Source organism: Chlorocebus sabaeus, chromosome 7 (assembly GCF_047675955.1).
Source record: "Chlorocebus sabaeus isolate Y175 chromosome 7, mChlSab1.0.hap1, whole genome shotgun sequence".
NCBI lineage: Eukaryota > Metazoa > Chordata > Mammalia > Primates > Cercopithecidae > Chlorocebus > Chlorocebus sabaeus.
In genome coordinates, this window is record NC_132910.1 from 98,437,009 (window position 1) to 98,460,284 (window position 23,276).

The 23,276-nt window shown below is 39.9% G+C and overlaps 1 protein-coding gene across 1 annotated transcript in view; it reads right to left on the reverse strand.

Annotated features, from left to right (window-relative positions):
- The window catches only part of PRMT9 (protein arginine methyltransferase 9), a 49,753-nt gene extending 27,193 nt beyond the window's left edge, over positions 1–22,560 (reverse strand). The window contains exons 1-6 of the mRNA XM_007999937.3: positions 22,163–22,560; positions 18,780–18,928; positions 6,278–6,514; positions 5,603–5,770; positions 3,305–3,407; positions 1,222–1,328 (exon numbers count right to left, since the gene is read on the reverse strand). Of these exons, the coding sequence (XP_007998128.1) occupies positions 1,222–1,328; positions 3,305–3,407; positions 5,603–5,770; positions 6,278–6,514; positions 18,780–18,928; positions 22,163–22,351 (953 nt within the window). The 5' untranslated portion in view covers positions 22,352–22,560. The remainder of the gene's footprint in view (positions 1–1,221; positions 1,329–3,304; positions 3,408–5,602; positions 5,771–6,277; positions 6,515–18,779; positions 18,929–22,162) is intronic.
- Between the last annotated feature and the right edge of the window lie 716 nt (positions 22,561–23,276).

Consider the following 23,276-nt stretch of genomic DNA (forward strand, 5'->3'; position numbering starts at 1 on the left):
TTTTTAAAGTCATGAACGAAATCTATTACGTGAAAAGGCTCACAAAGGAAAAGCAAATATATTTACTGAGTTTTTAAACAAAATTAAATTTACACACACATACATTTACTTACATAGAACTAATATTCAACCAGTACATTCTAATTCAGCCAATCTGCTAATTAAGTCCACTGTCTGGTTAGTGCCCTGTGTCCTACCAATCTCTAAACATTTTTACTATCTGCCTGTTACTAACATACAAAGAAAAAGAGTAAAGGAATATGTAACAAAGATGAAAAGTAGTTACTTACTGGTGAGGGGTTCACAGTGGTTTTCATTTTTTTCAAACCACTTATCAGTATGTCCTAAAATATTTATATGCTACATTTACGATTAAGTTATTGGTAGAAGCTTAGAAAGATCCTAAAATTCCATCCAGCCCAACTACAAATCATTATAGTATTAGTGAAATTTTTAAGAAAAGGGAAATTGAAGTAATTAAGACCAAAATTTATTTTCACTGTGGAATCTTTCATTCCAACTTCACCTAAAATCAGTCAGAACTTAGTATTTTTCTACATGAATCCATAACAACTAAAGAGTACTAAGTTGTATCAAAATTAATTCTCCATTAAAAAAAGAACTGGCTTTAACCATGAAGTTTCATTTAAAATAGGCAAAAAAAAAAAAAAAAAAGAATAAAACCAGTGTAAGCAGCATGAATTTAAAGGTCACAAAACTACAAATCCTCACCCAAATACATATTCACTAACTTATCTCTGCAATATTCTCTTTACAATTATTATTTTTCAATATTTACTATTTAAATAGTCACTTACTGATATGGTTTGACTCCGTGTCCCCACCCAAATCTCATCTCAAATTGTAATCCCCATATGTTGAGGGAAGGGAATTGACTAGATTATGAGAACGGTTTCTTCCATGCTGTTCTCATGATAGGGAGTGAATTCTCACAAGAGCTGATGGTTTTACAAATGGTAGTTTTTCCTACACTCACCCACGTGGTCTTGCGCTCTCTCTCTCTGCGCCCCCCGCCCCCCTCCTCACCTGCCTGCTGCCATGTAAGACGTACCTGCTTCCCCTTCTGCTATGTTTGTAAGTTTCCTGAGGCCTCCTCAACATTCAGAACTGTAAGTCATTTGAATGAAACTCTTTCCTTTATAAATTACCCAGTCTTGGGAGGTTCTTTACAGCAATGTGAAAATGGACTAATACACTTACCTATGCTGTCTTCTTATCTCTGCACATTCTACTGCCATCCCAAATATAACAGCACTTGCTGGTATAACTTTCCCATACTTTTCACAATTACAACTTTCACCTTTGGTCTAAAAAAAAATAACAATAAAAATTACGTTATCACATGTATTAAAAATTTGTGTGCATAATAAGCTATGAAAATATAAAAAACCTAAAAAGACAATAAGAATAAAGTAAGTTAAAAATTTTTTTTCTTCCTTAAAAAATATTTTTGGGTTGGGCATGGTGGCTCACACCTGTAATCCCAGCATTTTGGGAGGCCAAGGCAGGTGGATCACGAGGTCAGGAGATCGAGACCATCCTGACTAACACGGTGAAACCCCATTTCTACTAAAAACACAAAAAATTAGCTGGGCGTGATGGCATGCACCTGTAGTCCCAGCTACTTGGGAGGCTGAGGCAGGAGAATCACTTGAACCTGGGAGGCAGAGGCTGCAGTGAGCTGAGATCACACCATTGCACTCCAGCCTGGGCAACAGAGCGAGACTCTGTTCAAAAAATTTTTTTTAAAAAGTATTTTTGGCTGGGCCTAGCAGCTGACACCTGCAATTCTAGCACTTTGGAAGGCCAAGGAGAGAGGACCACTTGAGGCCAGGGGTTTGAGACCAGCCTAGGCAACATAGCAAGACCCTGTCTCTACAGAAATTTTTTTTTTTTTGTTAGCCAAGTGTGGTGACATTGGGAGGCTGAGATGGGAGGGCCACTTGAGCCCAGGAGTTCCAAGTTGCAGTCAGCTAAAAAACGTGCCACTGAGCTCCAACCTGGGCAAGAGATTGAGACCCCATCTCAAAAAAACAGAATAAGTATTTTCATTGCTATATATGTATGTGTGTATATATATTTTTTTTTTCTCACAATACAAATGCAAAGGACACAAGAAAAGAGGGAGGATAGGAGGGGTAAAGACTGTAAGTCTGCATAGAAAAAAAAGACTTGGGTATGACTTTGATCAATAAATCAATATCATTACCTACTTAAAAAATAAATTGCTTGGCCAGGAGCAGTGGCTCACACCTGCAATCCCAGCACTTTGGGAGACCAAGGCAGGTGGATCACTTGAGGCCAGGAGTTTAAGACCAACCAGGCCAACATGGTGAAACCCTGTCACTACTTCAAAAAAAAAATTGCTGTTTTCAACCTTTAGCAATTTTAAATCCAAATCATTTTCTGTTAATATTGAATTTTTATTACATATTAAAATCCTTTCATTGATACCACATATCATATGAACCAAATCAATGATTTGTGGGCTATAATAGAGGATTTCAATGCAAAATATAATTTGGCAATTATATGAGTTAGTCCTGTTCAATCCATAGCCTGGGTTCAAAAGGCACCTGAAAACAGTACCAAACCAGCTATTACTATACTCCCTTCTGATAATTTGCCAAAATTCTAGGCAGTGAGGTCTGTAAGACTTAAAGTATCTCCGTTTTTCAACCCTACTCAAGAATTCCATAGTCAGTCCCTCCATAAAGTAATCTAAATTCCTAAGAATTATTCCCTGGAGTATTTTTGCCTGTATATTTCATTCAGGCACATAATTATACATTGAATCATGTTGTTAGTAAATGTTTTTGTTTTGTTTTGTTTGAAACGGAGTTTCGCTCTTGTTGCCCAGGGTGGAGTGCAAAGGTACAATCTCGACTCAATGCAACCTCCGCCTCCCAGGTTCAAGCGATTCTCCTGCCTCAGCCTCCCAAGTAGCTGGGATTACAGGCATGTGCCACCACACCTGGCTAATTTTGTATTTTGTATTTTTAGTAGAGATGGGGTTTCTCCATGTTGGTAAGGCTGGTCTCGAACTCCCGACCTCAGGTGATCCACCCACCTTGGCCTCCCAAAGTGCTAGGATTACAGGCTTGAGCCACCAGGCCCAGCCAGTAAATGTTTTTTGCATAGATTTCTTTCCAACCACACAGTATGTACACCTTGGCAAAGGAAAATGTATTTCATATTGCTTTGTAAATATACTAAGGATTCAATAAATCTCTGATGAAATAATGAATTCTTAATCAGTTTTAAGTATTTTCATACTGCTTACCTTTGGCTGTAAAAGTAAATGCTCCCATGCATGAATCAAACTCTCCACAATTCCTTCTCCAAATAAACCTGCATCGACAGTTTCTGTTACAACTAGGGACACTCTATAGAATGATTTTTTAAAGATATATGTAAGTAAAATATCATGCTATTATATAAAGATGTCAAAGCTGAGAGGAGAAAGGAAGAGTATATTATAGAAACAATTCATATGTAAAATGTCCTAATACTTTTAAGATATACTACTGAATCTTGAGGAACTTTACTCGAATGCTACTTAAGCTCCTTTGTTCTCCACTGGCTCCCTCTTCTTGGTTTGGAAGATGGAGGGCGGGGGGAGGTGGGGAATGACAACCTTCGCTTGGCCTTGTTCCATCTCCAGGTTATTTTTTCATTGCCTACATCTTTAAGAGTGGTTCATACCCTTTACCTTTACCAGTCTCTTCCTTAATGCCAAGTAAGAAGACTTCCATCTCCAACAGTCTATAAAAATATTATCTACCATCAATAACTCCCTACTTACCAAAATGAATCCTCGTTCTCAGTTATCATTTTTTTGATCTCCAAATAACACTGATTGCAGGAGAGAGCCCTCCCTCTCAAAATCTATCTCTACCTTTTATGACACTGCATCACCCGTGTTTGCCTCCTACATGTTGACTGTGCCTCTCTTATCACTTCTTTTGCTTTACCCACTGCCTGAGTCTTAGAAAAAGCCTAGTCCACAGAACTCTGCTCTTCTGTCCATGCTTTCTTTCTAGAAAATTTTACTCAAAGACATACGAAAATATTTTCTCCCTTCTCTGAACTCCTTCAGCATTTATTGCCAGTACCACACATTTATGTAGCTATAAGATAAGAAAAGTTTCATGAATATTCTTTATCTTTCTATCTAGACTGTAAGTGCCTCAAGGGTAAGAATGACTTTGGTATCCTCCACAGTGCCTAGACCCAACATCTTATATACAGAAAATACCCAGTATTTACGATTGCCTACACTTAGAATGTGAAAGGTGTTTCAAATCATCTAGTCTAATACCTTGAGGTCTAGACATTTGCTTAAGGTCAAAATAAATTAATAATATTCTAATCTGGAATCCACAGCTCCTGGTTCAAAACCAACAGATCTTTCTACAACATTATCTATGAGAAAAATGATTAAATTAAGGTAACTTTGATTCATGCCGACTCATGTCCCGCTCAAAATTCATGTTGAAGCCCTTAAGCCCAAAACTAACTGTATTGAAGAAGGAAAGGCTGTGTAAAGACACAACGAGAAAGCAGCATCTGCAATCCAGGAAGAGAATCCTCACAAGAAACCAAACTAGCCAGCACCTTGATCATGATCTTCCAGTCTCCAGAACTGTGAGAAAATAAATGCCTATTGTTAAAGCTACCCAGTCTGTGGTACTTCGTTATGGCAGTCCAAGTGGAACAAGACAACTGAGGAAAGTGCTTTTTCCTATAAAATGGGTATGACATTTGCCTTAATCTAACAGGAATTTTTTCATGAGAATAAATGTAGAGACCATTGAAAACTGTAGGTACTATGTTAACATAAATACTATTATATATACATGGAAGAAGACTTTTTAAAGTCATAGTTCATATAAGGCACAAAAATATCTTCTTTCAATACAAACTGAATTGAAGTAAGATTGGAAGATAAACCCAGAAGAGATAGGCAAAGTAAGTGCTACATAAAGAAAACTTTGTCTCTAAAGTGACTAGTGTGGAACCAGATCATTTTCAAATTTCTTCCAGCTCTAAAATTCCATCACCCTTGTGATATAGATCACAGTGAGAAAACATACTGAAAAGCCAAGACTTATATTACTTATATTCAAATCATTTAAAGGACCCAGGCCAAAATATACTGACAGCTGACATTTCCAAAGCTTTCATTTTAAACAAATATATTAACACAAAATGTGATAAGTCCATTGAATCTGAACTGCTTATGATTTCTTTTTAAATACAACTTTTAAGTAGTTATTGACCACACAGGATTATCCGTTTTTACAAATGAGAACACTGAAATTAACAAAGGTAAAGTAACTTGCTAAGATCAAGTTTATTTGATCCCTTGCCACAAATTTTTCACAAGATCTTTAAATATTTTTAATAAAGAATATAATTTTATTTAAATATGTCTTATAGTAAACTATTCTATCCTACATCCGTATCTTTACAAAATAAGGGTTTTGTAGCATTTTGTTTGGACTAAAAGCTAGAAATATATCTTAGTTTTTTAAAAATAGAGAAGTATAAACAGTAAAATTAGTTTACATGATAATACCTTTCAGGAATATGTTTTGGAATCTCTATGTCAAGTGACTTCATATGTAAGAGTTTGATCCCTGCTTCCATCTTGTTTGCTGCCACGACATCACAGGCAAGTTCATACATGGTCTTGGATAACTCACAAGCATACACGGAATGTGCTCCAGCTTTTTTAGCAAACATGCTACAACGGAAAAAAGTGCTCCATCAAGAAAAGACAATCTACTGTATTTTCTCAAATTTTAAGGAAATGATGATGCTAAAATGTGGGTTTTTCCTTTTATTCTTTAACACAATCATTACTCATTCTGCATTAAAAAATAAACTAATATTCTTGTCTAGAAACAAATCATACAATAAAACATGGGATCTACTCTATTAAGACACAACTGGCATTATATCTTTAATGAATACTAACGGGCTTTAACTTAGGCAACTAGATTCCACCAGAATGTTAACATAAAAAAGACTCTTAAATTCATTATTCAAAATGTCAATAATCCCAAATTTTTCTTAGCAGTTATGTCCAGTTCTTGATAAAAGTTATAGTAAAAAACATAATAGTTACATAAATAACCCTAATAAGATTATAATACTTTTAAATTCCAATGTTAAATTTTCTATATCTGCCAAAATCTTTAATTTACATTAGAATACATGTATATATCATCAAAATGCAATTACTACCAACCTTAGTATTCCAGTTCCTGCTCCAATGTCCAAAACACTTCTGGACCCCAAACAAACTGCCTTCTGGATTGCTGCATTATAAATCGTATTCCTCTTGGTGTCATTAAGCATGATAAAGTGCCAGCGTTCCACCAACCAGTTTGCAACACGATAAAAATTCTCCTTTGCATCACTGAAATCAGGGTTTAGCTTCACTGCTTTATGAAAATACCCAGCTGCTTCATCCCTAAAGCCCATTCTAGAGTAAAAAATGACAAAGACAAAATATATTCAACTATATGCTATCATACTGCAGTACCTTTGTTTATGCCAATCACCTGGCCTGGGAATCCCATGCCAACACCCCAAATCCTGCCAAACCAAGTGCTACCTCTTTTGGGAAGTTGTCTGTGAGGACTGCAAGCCTCAGTATTTCTTTATTTTCTGAACCACTACATTTACATATTTCAGGAGACAAAAAAGTACCTGACTACGAATTACTGTTATACTAATGTATAGCAGAAGATGTCACAGTCATCCTCCATGTAGCCAGCTCCATTCCCTCTGTACAACACACTAACGCCTATGGCTTGGCAGGCTCCTCTCTGGGGGGGCCTGCATGCCTTTTCTCTCAGCAACTGAGTTGAATAGTCATCAAGAGTCAGTTGTATTTGCTGCCAGATCAATTTATGTCAGTTGTACTTGCTATTATAATTACATATTTTAATTAAATATTATACTAAGTAAATAAATATGACCGCATAAAGGGAACCATTGTGCCTAAGGACACTAAGCTAAACAAATGCTCTGAAAGAAAATCAAAGGCAAGTCACTCAAAATTAAGTACTATTTAATTATAGGTGAGCAAATGAAAAACAAAACACAGGAGAAAAAAACCTATCCAACCCTCTAGAACAGTGCTTCTCAAACTATCTGTAATGAAAAACCTCTCCTCCCTTTTTTCTTAATTTTTTATTTTTAAGACTAGTCAAGTGCAGTACTGAGAAGGAGGGAATCCTCCCTGTCTTAAACATCTAATTGTTTGCAGATCGCTACGGCTGTATTGCACACGATTCATATGGAGCTCACACATCAGATTTCAGCAGCACCCAAACTGATCTATATACTCTCTTCTGCATTAGCTTCCTGACCATATGCTTGGATTTACAGCAATGTTAAATTGCTATATCCATTTCCAAACACTTACTCTCAATTTCTATACTTAGCTGTCATTAACCACTAATCTGTGGGTGAGCACCAATGTGTGGACCACACATTGAACAGAACTGAGCTAGTAGAGCCCTTTTCATTCATAGTTCTTCGTAAGTACCTTTAAGCATTCTGTCAAGTTTAGAGAAACTTTTTTTTTTCCTTTTTTTGAGACAGAGTTTCGCTCTTGTTGCCCAGGCTGGAGTGCAGTGGTGCAATATTGGCTCACTGCAACCTCCGCCTCCTGGGTTCAAGCAATTCTCTTGCCTCAGCCTCCTGAGTAGCTGGGATTACAGGAATGCACCACCACTCCCAGTTAATTTTGTATTTTTAGTAGAGATGGGGTTTCTCCATGTTGGTCAGGCTGGTCACAAACTTCCAACCTCAGGTGATTCACCTGACTCGGGCTCCCAAAGTGCTGAGATTAAAGGCATGCGCCACTGCACCTGGCTAGAGAAACTTAATCACACTATTCATTCTAGGTATGGTTTAAGCAAAAAAGACATTCTAGAAGTCCAAACAGGGGACTGCACTCTAACAAAAAGCAATGGTTCTATGTCAAATAAGAGGCACTCATGATTTAGGCGAAAATTTATATGTTTTCAGTTAATGTATGTTATTTTAAGTTATCTTGAAGGTAGAACCATCTTGATCTTATTTGTAACTACCATTGTACATAGTACAGTACCATGTACATTGTATGTAATCATTATTTATTGTGAGACTAACTCAGCAATGGGTATTAAACACACCCCTAATAATTTCCTGGGTTTGTACTTCCCTTAGGTTTGATATAACACATCACCAGTTTTCTTAAGCTGAAATTCTAATCTAAAAAATATATAATCTACTCCATTAAAGCATATCTCATTGAAAAACCCAACAAGTGTGTCCATAATATCAGAGAAGTATAAGAACGCCAGGAGGGGGCGCCCAAGATGGCCGAATAGAACAGCTCCAGCCTCCAGCTCTCAGCACGAGCAACACAGAAGACTGGTGATTTCTGTATTTTCAACTGAGCTTTGAAGAGAGCAGTGGTCCTCCCAGCACAGAGGCTGAAATCTGAGAACAGACAGACTGCCTATTCAAGTGGGTCCCTGAACCCTGAGTAGCCTAAATGGGAGACATCCCCCACTAGGTGCAGACCGACACTTCACACCTCACACAGCTGGGTACCGCTCTGAGACGAAGCTTCCAGAGCAAGAATCAGACAGCAACACTTGCTGTTCAGCAATATTCTATCTTCTGCAGCCTCTGCTGCTGATACCCAGGCAAACAGGGTCTGGAGTGGACCTCAAGCAAACTCCAACAGACCTGCAGCTGAGGGTCCTGACTGTTAGAAGGAAAACTAACAAACAGGACACCCGCACCAAAACCCCATCAGTACGTCACCATCATCAAAGATCAAAGGCAGAGAAAACCACAAAGATGGGGAAAAAGCAGTGCAGAAAAGCTGGATATTCAAAAAATCAGAGCACATTTCCCCCTCCAAAGGAACGCAGCTCATCACCAGCAACCGAACAAAGCTGGACGGAGAATGATTTTGACGAGTTGAGAGAAGAAGGCTTCAGTCGATCAAACTTCTCAGAGCTATAGGAGGAACGACATACCCAGCGCAAAGAAACTAAAAATCTTGAAAACAGAATGGATGAATGGATAACTAGAATAATCAATGCAGAGAAGACCATAAAATGACTGACAGAGATGAAAAACATGACACAAGAACTACGTGACAAATGCACAAGCTTCAGTAACCAAGTCAATCAACTGGAAGAAAGATAATCAGTGATTGAAGATCAAATGAATGAAATGAAGCGAGAAGAGAAGTGTAGAGAAAAAAGAGTAAAAAGAAATGAACAAAGCCTCCAAGACATATGGGATTATGTGAAACGACCAAATCTATGTCTGATTGGTGTGCCTAAAAGTGACGGGGAAAATGGAACCAAGCTGGAAAACACTCTGCAAGATATCATCCAGGAGAACGTCCCCAACCTAGTAAGGCAGGCCAACATTCAAATTCAGGAAATACAGAGAACACCACAAAGACACTCCTCAAGAAGAGCAACTACAAGACACATAATTGTCAGATTCACCAAAGTTGAAATGAAGAAAAAAATGTTAAGGGCAGCCAGAGAGAAAGGTTGGGTTACCCACAAAGGGAAGCCCATCAGAATAACAGCAGATCTCTTGACAAAAACTCTACAAGCCAGAAGAGAGTGGGGGCCAATATTCAACTTTCTTAAAGAAAAGAATTTTCAACCCAGAATTTCATATCCAGCCAAATTAAGTTTCATAAGTGAAGGAGAAATAAAATCCTTTACAGACAAGTAAATGCTTAGAGATTTTGTCACCACCAGGCCTGCCCTACAAGAGATCCTGAAGGAAGCACTAAACATGGAAAGGAACACCAGTATCAGCCATCGCAAAAACATGCCAAAATGTAAAGACCATCAATGCTAGGAAGAAACTGCATCAACTAACGAGCAAAATAACCAGCTAATAGCATAATGACAGGATCAAGTTTACACATAACAATATTAACCTTAAATGTAAATGGACTAAATGGTCCAATTAAAAGACACAGACTGGTAAATTGGATAGAGTCAAGACCCATCAGTTTGCTGTATTCAGGAGACCCATCTCACATGCAGAGACACACATAGGCTCAAAATAAAGCAATGGAGGAAGATCTATCAAGCAAATGGAAAACAAAAAAAAGCAGGGGTTGCAATCCTAGTCTCTGATAAAACAGACTTTAAACCATCAAAGATCAAAAGAGACAAAGAAGGCCATTACATAATGGTAAAGGGATCAAGTCATCAGGAAGAGCTAATTATCCTAAATATATATGCACCCAATACAGGAGCACCCAGATTCATAAAGCAAGTCCTTAGAGACTTACAAAGAGACTTAGACTCCCACACAATAATAATGGGAGACTTTAATACCCCACTGTCAACATTAGACAGATCAACGAGACAGAAAGTTAACAAGGATATCCAGGAATTGAACTCATCTCTGCACCAAGCAGACCTAATAGACATCTACAGAACTCTCCACCCCAAATCAACAGAATATACATTCTTCTCAGCACCACATCGCACTTGTTCCAAAATTGACCACATAGTTGGAAGTAAAGCACTCCTCAGCAAATGTATAAGAACAGAAATTATAACAAACTGTCTCTCAGACCACAGTGCAATCAAACTAGAACTCAGGACTAAGAAACTCAATCAAAACCGCTCAACTACATGGAAACTGAACAACCTGCTCCTGAATAACTACTGGGTACATAACGAAATGAAGGCAGAAATAAACACGTTCTTTGAAACCAACGAGAACAAAGATACAACATACCAGAATCTCTGGGACACATTTAAGGCAGTGTGTAGAGGGAAATTTACAGCACTAAATGCCCACAAGAGAAAGCAGGAAAGATCTAAAATTGACACCCTAACATCACAATTAAAAGAACTAGAGAAGCAAGAGCAAACACATTCAAAAGCTAGCAGAAGGCAAGAAATAACTAAGATCAGAGCAGAACTGAAGGAGACAGAGACACAAAAACCCCTCCAAAACATCAATGAATCTAGGAGCTGGTTTTTTGAAAAGATCAGCAAAATTGATAGACCGCTAGCAAGACTAATAAAGAAGAAAAGAGAGAAGATCAAATAGATGCAATAAAAAATGATAAAGGGGATATCACCGACCCCACAGAAATACAAACTACCATCAGAGAATACTATAAACACCTCTATGCAAATTAACTAGAAGAACTGGATAATTTCCTGGACACTTACACACTCCCAAGACTAAACCAGGAAGAAGTTGAATCCCTGAATAGACCAATAGCAGGCTCTGAAATTGAGGCAATAATTAATAGCCTATCAACCAAAAAAAGTCCAGGACCAGACGGATTCACAGCCGAATTCTACCAGAGGTACAAGAAGGAGCTGGTACCATTCCTTCTGAAACTATTCCAATCAATAGAAAAAGAAGGAATCCTCCCTAACTCATTTTATGAGGCCAATATCATCCTGATACCAAAACCTGGCAGAGACACAACAAAAAAAGAGAATTTTAGACCAATATCCCTGATGAACATTGATGAAAAATTCCTCAATAAAACACTGGCAAACCGAATCTAGCAGCAGCACATCAAAAAGCTTATCCACCATGATCAAGTGGGCTTCATCCCTGGGATGTAAGGCTGGTTCAACATATGCAAATCAATAAACGTAATCCAGCATATAAACAGAACTAAAGACAAAAACCACATGATTATCTCAATAGATGCAGAAAAGGTCTTTGACAAAATTCAACAGCCCTTCATGCTAAAAACTCTCAATAAATTCGGTATTGATGGAACATATCTCAAAATCATAAGAGCTATTTATGACAAACCTACAACCAATATCATACTGAATGGGCAAAAACTGGAAGCATTCCGTTTGAAAACTGGCACAAGACAGGGATGCCCTCTCTCACCACTCCTATTCAACATAGTGTTGGAAGTTCTGGCTAGGGCAATCAGGCAAGAGAAAGAAATAAAGGCTATTCAGTTAGGAAAAGAAGAAGTCAAATTGTCCCTGTTTGCAGATGACATGATTGTATATTTAGAAAACCCCATCATCTCAGCCCAAAATCTCCTTAAGCTGATAAGCAACTTCAGCAAAGTCTCAGGATACAAAATTAATGTGCAAAAATCACAAGCATTCTTATACACCAGTAACAGACAAACAGAGAGCCAAATCATGAATGAACTCCCATTCACAATAGCTTCAAAGAGAATAAAATACCTGGGAATCCAACTTACAAGGGATGTAAAGGACCTCTTCAAGGAGAACTACAAACCACTGCTCAGTGAAATAAAACAGAACACAAACAAATGGAAGAATATACCATACTCATGGATAGGAAGAATCAATATTGTGAAAACGGCCATACTGCCCAAGGTAATTTATAGATTCAATGCCATCCCCATTAAGCTACCAATGACTTTCTTCACAGAATTGGAAAAAAACTGCTTTAAAGTTCATATGGAACCCAAAAAAGACCTCGCATTGCCAGGACAATCCTAAGCCAAAAGAACAAAGCTGGAGGCATCACGCTACCTGACTTCAAACTATACTACAAGGCTACAGTAACCAAAACAGCATGGTACTGGTACCAAAACAGAGATATAGACCAATGGAACAGAACAGAGTCCTCAGAAATAATACCACACATCTACAGCCATCTGATCTTTGACAAACCTGACAAAAACAAGAAATGGGGAAAGGATTCCCTATTTAATAAATGGTGCTGGGAAAATTGGCTAGCCATAAGTAGAAAGCTGAAATTGAATCCTTTCCTTACTCCTTATACAAAAATTAATTCAAGATGGATTAGAGACTTAAATGTTAGACCTAAAACCATAAAAACCCTAGAAGAAAACCTAGGTAATACCATTCAGGACATAGGCATGGGCAAGGACTTCATGTCTAAAACACCAAAAGCAACAGCAACAAAACCCAAAATTGACAAATGGGATATAATTAAACTAAAGAGCTTCTGCACAGCAAAAGAAACTACCATCAGAGTGAACAGGCAACCTACAGAACGGGAGAAAATTTTTGCAATCTACTCATCTGACAAAGGGCTAATATCCAGAACCTATAAAGAACTCAAACAAATTTACAAGAAAAAAACACCATCAAAAAGTGGGCAAAGGATATGAACAGACACTTCTCAAAAGAAGACATTCATACAGCCAACAGACACATGAAAAAATGCTCATCATCACTGGCCATCAGAGAAATGCAAATCAAAACCACAATGAGATACCATCATTAAAAAATCAGGAAACAACAGGTGCTGGAGAGGATGTGGAGAAATAGGAACACTTTTACACTGTTGGTGGGACTGTAAACTAGTTCAACCATTGTGGAAAACAGTGTGGCGATTCCTCAAGGATCTAGAACAAGAAATACCATTTAACTCAGCCATCCCATTACTGGGTATATACCCAAAGGATTATAAATCATGCTGCTATAAAGACACATGCACACGTATGTTTATTGCGGCACTATTCACAACAGCAAAGACTTGGAATCAACCCAAATGTCCATCAGTGACAGACTGGATTAAGAAAATGTGGCACATATACACCATGAAATACTATGCAGCCATTAAAAAGAATGAGTTCATGTCCTTTGTAGGGACATAGATGCAGCTGGAAACCATCATTCTCAGCAAACTATCGCAGGAACAGAAAACCAAACACTGCATGTTCTCACTCACAGGTGGGAAGTGAACAATGAGATCACTTGGACACAGGACGGGGAACAGGAAGGGGGAGGGATAGCATTAGGAGATATACCTAATGTAAATGACAAGTTAAAGGGTGCAGTACACCAACATGACACATGTATACATACGTAACAAACCTGCAAGTTGTGCACATGTACCCTAGAACTTAAAGTATAATAATAATAATAAAATGCCAGAATGCCCTTTTTCTTTTAACTAGGAAAAACACTATCTTCTTGATTAGCAATTTAAATACATTTTGTTTAAATCTGACGCTACTAGACTAACAAAAGGTTGTGAAGTTGAGATACTCCAGACAAACTTTATTACACAAATAAGTGTCAGGAGAAGCAGCTATCATTTACTTTGGAAATATTTTTCTCCTGGAACAGATTCTTTCGGTGGGGTGTAAATGATATGCTATTTTTGACCAGAAAAGGAGTACAAAACAAAAACACCAAGAACCATTGTAAGTCAAGAACGAAGGTAAATTCTATAGCAAAAGCCACATTCACACTATCACGAATTCTGAACTGCTACTATTCAAATTAAAAATTTTGCTTAGTTACATCTCCCCAAATCAAACTAATACCAAGGATTTTTTATCGTGATGACTGGTAACTGCTCAGACTAATGTCCTACAACAACAGGTCACCAAAAGTTACAATCTGCCAAAAGTATGTAAGAGTTCCACTTTTCTGTCAAATTGAGTTTATCCTGAAACATAAGTCTTGGAATGTTATGATCACCATATGTGTATAATCTGGAAATATAATTGAATCCTATAGAGTAACTCTCATTATATAAACAACAAAAGAAAACTTTGGAATTAAAATACAGATTTTTTTAAACTCATTTGAGGAGATTATTCATAAAAAAGATTTTTAAAAATCTTTTAAAACAAATTTCATTTAAGTGGAAAGAGGTTGCTAATTTGTAGAAAATGGATGCTGTAGCTGATCAGGTTAGCTGTTAACATGAACAAGTAACCCTCAGTTGATTATCTGCCTTATTTTTCTACTTATTAACATACTCTACAATTAAAAATTATCAAATATTTGTTTTTTAAAGGAGAATTCATTGTCACTCCCTAGGCCATGTTAATTAAGACTGTTAAAATGCCTTGCAGTTACATTACTGAGACTAGCTAATAAAGTTTGGCAAAGTATTTCTTATATAGAACTTTTCATTGAATAGAACTTAATATAACTTGGCTGGGCGTGGTGGCTCATGCCTTTGGGCGCCACTTTGGGAGGTCAAGGCAGGTGGATCACTAGAGGTCAGGAGGTTGAGACTATTCTGGGCAACATGGTGAAACCTCATCTCTACTAAAAATACAAAAATTAGCTGGGCGTGGTGGCTTGCACCTGTAATCCCAGCTACTCTGGAGGCTGAGGCATGAGAATTGCTTGAACCTGGGAGGCAAAGGTTGCAGTGAGCTGAGATCTGCCACTGCACTCCAGCCTGGGTGACAGAGCAAGACTCCGCCTCAAAAAAAAAAAAAAAAACTTAATATACCCAAATAAGGAAAAGAATGATACTAGAGAACAATTACTGAACATGTAAAGGGATCTTTCTATATAAAATTGGACATTATAATCATGTTTCCTAAATAAGAATTCTCCCACCATTTTCTACAAGGCTGTGAAATTAGATGTATTAAAACAAACCCAAAATAAAAATTTTTTGTTTTCACCAGTTTTTCCTAATTATAAAGTTTCTATGGAGAGTACACAGAAATTCCAATGAAGAAAAAAGCTGTTCTATGAAAAAGTTACATTTCATTTACAAAAACACTTATGTATACATAAGGAACTCACTACTACTTTGTTTAAATTTATTGTGCAGCCTCAACAGAAAGTCATTCTGTCTTGACAGGTTAGAATTTTTTTGTTGTTTTTTTTTTGAGATGGAGTCTTGCACCCAGGCTGGAGTGCAGTCATGCGATTTTGGCTCACTGCAACCTCCACCTCCCAGGTTCAAGCGATTCTCCTACCTCAGCCTCCCGAGTAGCTAGGACTACAGACGTGTGCCACCATACCCGGCTACTTTTTGTATTTTTTTTAGTAGAAACAGGGTTTCACTATGTTGGCCAGGCTGGTCTCGAACTCCTGACCTCAACTGATCTGCCTGCTTCGGCCTCCCAAAGTGCTGGGAATACGGGCATGAGCCACCACACCCAGACTAGAATTTTTTCAAATAAGCAATTGTTAACAAAAAATTCCACACATCAAATCTCAAAATTTTCTTCTGAGGAGAGACATATGATTCAAAATTGTAATACATATTCATACAACTTATTGCGAACGACCATATAAAGAGTTTACATTAATTATCACAGAGGAGTACATTTGTCAGGTTAATGATCCATGTTCTTCTTAAAAGTTATTTATAAAACATTATTTCTCCACACAGAAAAAAAAGCATAATGAACAATGAGTTGATTACTCACTGTACAGTCCAGTGAGCCACTCAAGGGCCCCGTGGGCACCAGAGACAAAGGTAGCAGATTGATTAACAGCTGAGGAACTCAAGATACGTTTAATAAGAGAAATTCTGTGGTCACTTAGGAATTTTGTAGTTCATTATTCATAATATTAAGGTTTTTTCAGCTGGATGTGATTTGAGGGAAAGAGAAAGCAATTAGTGAGGAAATGCATGAAAATACCTAAAAGGAATATTTAAAATGAGATTCATTAACTAAATTCCTAGGAATGTGAGCAACTTGTCACTTTCAAACTTGGCAGAACCATGCTCAGTCCCCATTACTCTGAAACTTTCAAACTCAGAAGCAATGTTAACCTTTCATTTTATTTCCTATACTTCCACAGAATTCTTCATGCACATGTACTAGTATGCAGAAAGAGTTAACATAGCAGGGGGCTGACTGCCATCCTTTGAAAGGCCTGGTTACAAAAGTGTCCCTTGGCTGGCATCTGGGAATTTGGATTTGGGGAGGGTTCTCACTATCCTAACTGGTAGTGTGCCTAAACTGATTATACAAACAATGCAGTTTATGCTGAACACCTGACCTGCTTTTCTTCAGGGAATCTAAAATTTTAGTATATGCCAGACAGAGGGTACCTAAGTGTCCAGCTCCCAGTAAAAACCCTAGGCACTGAGCCTCTAATGAGTTTCACTGGTTGGCAACATTTCACGTGTGTTGTCATAACTCACTGAGGGAATGAAGTGCATCTTGTGTGACTTCAGTAAAAGAAGAACTTTGGAGGCTTGCACCTGGTTTTCCTTTACACTTTGCCCAATACACATTTACCCTTTGCAAATTTTGCTTTGCATCCGTTCACAGTAATACACAAGAGCCATGCCTAGGACTATATGGTGAGGCCTGTGAGCCCCTCTAGCAAATCAGCAAATCTGGGAGTGGTTCCAAGACTCCCAACATATAAGTTATCAACTTAATGCCAAATTTACCCTTTTTTACCTGCTCTGTGAAAAATGTATCTGGCCCTTTAATATTCTCCCACCAGTTGGCACAACGGTAAGCTTTGTTGGTAAAAAGTGGGGAGAGGCCGGGTGTGGTGGCTCAAGTCTGTAATCCCAGCCCTTTGGGAGGCCGAGGCCAGAGGATCACTTGAGCCCAGGAGTTCCCGACCAGCCTGGGCAACAACATGGCAAAATCCTCTCTCTACAAAAAAGACAAAAAATTAGCCAGGTGTGGTGGCACGTACTGCAATCCCAGCTACTGGTGTGCAGGTGAGGGGCTGCTGAGGTGGGAAGATCACCAGAACCTGGGAGGTCAAGGTTGCAGTGAGCCGTGATGGTGCTACTGCACTCCAACCTGAATAACACAGTGACACACTGTCTCAGAAAAAAAAGTGCTGGAGGCCAGGCGTGGTGGCTCACACCTGTAATCCCAGCACTTTGGGAGGCTGAGGCGGGTGGATTGCTTGTGGTCAGGAGTTCGAGCCTGGCCAACATGGTGAAACCCCGTCTCTACTAAAAATACAAAAAGTAGCCAGTTGGGGTGGCAGGTGCCTGTAATCCCAGCTTCTCAGGAAGCTGAGGCACGAGAATCACTTAAACCCGGAAGGTGGAGGTTGCGGTGAGCTGAGATCACGCCGCAGTGAGCTGAGATCACGCCACTTCACTCCAGCCTGGGTTACAAAGTGAGACTCTCTCAAAAAAAACAAAAAGTGCTGGAGAGACACTGTAGGAAGAAAGGGTTTTGCTTCCTGATTCCAGTGTGCTTAGGGCTTCTCTAAAACCAAGCTCCTGAAATGCATGGCAGCTAGCAGCATCCAAGAGTCAGTAGCTTCCCCAAGGCCCCTTACCCTACTACATGGTTTTGTAATGGAGGACCTCTGATGAGATACTTCCCCATGAGGCTTTCTCTGGCACCCCAGTACCCCAAATGGCAAAACTATAGCCAGTGCCAGAAAACAAATTTACAAGAAGTTCCCTGGCAAGGCACTACAGTGACTTTTCTGCCATCCTGAGAAGCACAGCTGTGCCCTCTTCAATAAGGTATAGAACTCAGCCCAGTGAGGGGAACTCTTCCTTGGATACTCTTACTCCTAGGGGCAGTGGCTATTATGTAGTACATTATATAATATTAAAACTGTTATGATATTATATATCTGCTATTCTTTTCAGTTCTCCTTAATAATTCTCTATATTAAACTTTCCCTATTAAAATTATTGTATGACTTATCCCTAACCAGACTAATACAGAATCTTTTTTTTTTTTTTTTTTGAGAGTCTCGCTCTGTTGCCCAGGCTGGAGTGCAGTGGCACAATCTCAGCTCACTGCAAGCTCTGCCTCCCGGGTTCATGCCATTCTCCTGCCTCAGCCTCCCAAATAGCTGGGACTACAGGCGCCCGCCACCACGTCCAGATAATTTTTTGTATTTTTAGTAGAGACGAGGTTTCACCGTGGTCTCGATCTCCTGACCTCATGATCCTCCCACCTCGGCCTCCCAAAGTGCTGGGATTACAGGTGTGAGCCACCGCGCCCGCCCAATACAGAATAATTCTTAACAAGTAATACTAAAATCACTACAAACCTGAAGAGATGCTCCCCCATACTATTGCAAATCACTTCATCATCAGGAAACAGTTCCAAGGCCTGCTCATAGCAACCAAGTAAGTCTTGTATCCGATTGAGAGCATCAAGCTCTTCAGCCCATCTGAAAAGTGTGTACTGAAAAGTTTCCTTTACAAATAAGAAAAAAATATGAATTAGTCAATAACATAACAGATGAAAGAATATACAACATTAGTTGAAGATTCCAAGCAACAGAACTTAATTACTATTGAACGATCACCTTCAATTTCATTTAGCTTTAGTAGGCACTGTTTTCTGAACAAGTGCACAAATGAATGAATTTTACCACCTACATGGCCATAATAAGCAGAAGTAGTCTGACCACTCTCTAAACTCCCTCCATTCTTAGATGCTGTATCACACTCTCCTTATTCTCCAGCTGCCTCATTTTTGTGGGTTCCTGTGTTTTTAGGGTTTGTCCTTGGCTCTCTTCTTTTTTCTCTCATCCATCCCTAATGCATTTATTATCACCCATGTGTTGATGGATGCTACCTTTACATCTCTAGTCAAGACCTTCTCTTCTGAACCTCAGACTCATAGATACAACTTCCTAATAGTCATTTCAACCAGGCAATGGATCTCCAGCCATTGCGAATGTAGTCCAACTAAAATATTTCCTGAACAATCCTTGTGCAAAGAACTGAGGCAACATAAATCTTGTTCTTATCCTCACAGAGGCCCTACAGAGAGAAATTTAACATAAAATTTTGGAAAAGTTCAAAATGTTCTAAACTGAACTCATCATATTCCCCTGATACAAGACATAAGATTAAGATACCACTCAACCTCAAACCATAAAATCACCTTATAATGGTACCTTAACTCCACATACACTGTTTCAAACCTAGCCAATGCTCTCTCAATATCTTTAAATCTGTTACCTCCTCTCCATCCCACAGTTACAACCTAATCTGGCCCTTCTAACCATTTGCTGGACTACAACAACAGCCTTAACGCTGTCACTCTAGTTCCAATCGCATCTGCCTCCAGCCATTCTCCATGCTGCAACACTGTGAAAAGACGGAAAGCTTTAGTCATTACAGCATTACCATTAAAACATTTTAAATCATCTTCACATATTTTATACAAAAGAGTTGATACTTGGAACTGAATCTTGAGGGAGTTTACTAGAGAGCCAAGGATAAGAAAGGAGATTCTGGCTGGGCATGGTGGCTCATGCCTGTAATCCCAGCACTTTGGGAGGCCAAGGCGGGCAGATCACCTGAGGTCAGGAGCTCGAGACCAGCCTGGCCAATATGGTCTAAAATATATAAAATATAAAAATTAGCCAAAGATGGTGGCAAACATCTATAATCCCTGCTACTCAGGAGGCTGAGGCTGGAGAATCACTCGAACCTGGGAGGTGGAGGTTGCAGTGAACCGAGATCGCACCACTGCATTCCAGCCTGAACGATAAGAGTGAGGCTCTGTTCAAAAAAAAAAAAAAACCCACACAGATTATATGAAATGGATCAGAGGGTCTACAGATAAGTGGCTTGGTGTAGCTGGAGTTTGGGTATTGAGAATAGAGTAGCAGGAAATGAGATTTCTACAAGGGGCCCATACAAAGAAATACAATTTGTTCGGCAGGAAACAGAACTAGTTGCTTACCCTACTGAATTTCAGGCATCGCCCTACAAATTTTACATATACTTTTTTTTTTTTTCTTTTTGAGATGGAGTCACACTCTGTCACCCAGGCTGGATTACAGTGGCACGATCTTGGCTCATTGCAATCTCTGCCTCCTGGGTTCAAGCGATTCTTCTGCATCAGCCACCGGAGTAGCTGGGACTACAGATGCATGCCACCACGCCAGGCTAATTTTTTGATTTTTAGTAGAGACGGGGTTTCACCATATTGGCCAGGCTGGTCTCGAATTCCTCACCTCGTGATCCGCCCACCTCAGCCTCCCAAAGTGCTGGGATTACAGGCGTGAGCCAGCACGCCCAGCCTAAATATACTTTTAATACACAGCAATTTTTTTTTTTTTTTTTTTTTGAGAAGGAGTCTCGCTCTGTCGCCCAGGCTAGAGTGCAACGGCGCCATCTCGGTTCACTGCAAGCTCCGCCACCCAGGTTCACGCCATTCTCCTGCCTCAGCCTCTCCCAGTAGCTGGGACTACAGGAGCTCGCCATCGCGCCCGGCTAATTTTTTGTATTTTTAGTAGAGACGGAGTTTCACCGTGGTCTCGATCTCCTGTCTTCATGATCCGCCCGCCTCAGCCTCCCAAAGTGCTGGGATGACAAGCTTGAGCCATCGCGCCAGGCCAATACACAGTAAATATTTTTAAGACAGGCAGTGTCCCTGTTTCACAGAAGAGGAAACTAAGAAACAAGTAACTGAGGAAAGATCACTTGAGTTGATCCATTTTTCTATTGCTGCCTACCTACAGAAGCAAACTGTATCTAAACATATCATCTCCTCCTAAAGTAGGCCAGTTGGTCCTGAAATTTACACCAAGTTTACATGAACTACAAACATCTAGACGCTACAGACATTTAGTAGGTAGAGATGAAGGATGCTGCCAAACATACTGCAATGCACAGGACATCGTCCCTCCCCCCATAACAAAGAATTATCCCATTCAAAATGTCAATAGTGCTGAGGTTGAGAAACCCTCAGTCTAAATAAAGCAAAGTAATTGCAAATTTAAGTTAAATCATTTTTCATAATTTAGATTCTAAAAGTACTTGAAAAAAGTACAGCATTTCAACAGAATAACTGTTGCAAATAATCCAATAATTGAAGTTTAAGGAATGCATCATTAAATAGTAACCACTTTAGGCTAATTACACTTTATTCAACTCGAGGCCCGCTATATTCCTACTACACACAATATGACAAATCCAAAAGCCCTTAAGCCAGGGCATGCTTAAATTAGATATAGGGAGAAGAGGATCACGTGAGACCTCATTTCCAATTCGAGGGCCTTTAGAATTCTAAATGAGATGGAAGTTTTGAAACTGAGAAATGACAACATTTGACTTTTGTTGCAAAAACCTAGCTATGTTGACACAGACTGCAGGAGAGAGCTCAGTTGAGAGCCGACTGCAACAGCTAGCAGATGACTGAAGCTCAAACCAGGGTAGTAAAGGGGAAGATGGTGAGAACTGATTAAGATTTCTGGACATATTTCGAAGGTGAAGACGGCAGGATTTTCCTCCGGGCAGGTCGCAGGTGTGAATAAAAGAAAGGTGTCAAGGGTGAACAGTAAATATTGATAGCAACCACCTAGCCAAGAATCCTGGCCCCTCCGCCTTTTTTTTTTTTTTTTTTTTTTTTTCTAATTTTTTTTTACGAGAACGTTGGATCTGCCAGCAAGTGAGAAAAAAGGACCCTCACCTTCACGCTGTCTTTTAGCTCCGGCGCCAGGCTGAGCACGAGGAGGTAGTGGGCATAGGCGGTGCCGAAGTCCTGGACGCCCAGACAGTGCTCTGCGCTCTGCAAGGACCGCGACACCAGCTCGTCCCGGCCGGCTGCCCCAGCGCCACCCCCGGCGTCTCGGCGGGACCTGAGCCGCGAGTTTGACATGGCAGTCACCACTTGTATGGCCAAAGGAAAGATATTTTGTAAACGGGACTAGAAAACTGTCTCGATGCTACACTTCCAGGGACCAGACAGGTGCTCAAGTACCTGTACAGCAAAGTTACCCTCCGCCGCGGGTAAACAAGCCCACCAGAGCACAGCCGGAAGCTCCGCCCCGTCCTGGCTCCGCGAGCGGCGCAGACCGTGACGCACACCCCGCTATTGCGGACCTGGCCGGCGGCGCACGCTTCGCGAACGTCAGCGTACCCGACGTGGGCACGTCACTGCCGCCCACTCCCGCAGAAGCGACCACTGCGCGTGCGTATAGGAGAGCCCCTGTGGCAGGACCTGTCCAGCCTCGTGCCCTTTTTTTTCCCTGCTGAAGCAGACCTCTCTCTCCCTCTTGCACTCCGAGAGTGTGTGGCTTTCGACTGCAAGACCTTGTTGTACAGACCCAGGCAGTGCGGAGCGCCACCCGCTCATGAGGGACGGTCAAGCATTTGTGATGATGCTTAAGACATTTTGGATCGTGATGCACAAAATTTCAAGACCGGAAAGAACCTGGACATAACAAAAGCACCTCAGACGTGTTAGAGGAAATACTTTCACAGGCATTTCAAATCATTCTCACAAAACTTGGCTAGGTGGACCTTTGGATCACACTCGTCTTTTTTTTTTTTTTTTTTTTTTTGAGACGGAGTCTTGCTCTGTCGCCCAGGCTGGAATGCAGTGGCCGGATCTCAGCTCACTGCAAGCTCCGCCTCCTGGGTTTTCACCATTCTCCTGCCTCAGCCTCCCGAGTAGCTGGGATTACAGGCGCCCACCACCTCGCCCGGCTATTTTTTTTTGTATTTTTTTAGTAGAGACGGGGTTTCACTGTGTTAGCCAGGATGGTCTCGATCTCCTGACCTCGTGATCCGCCCGTCTCGGC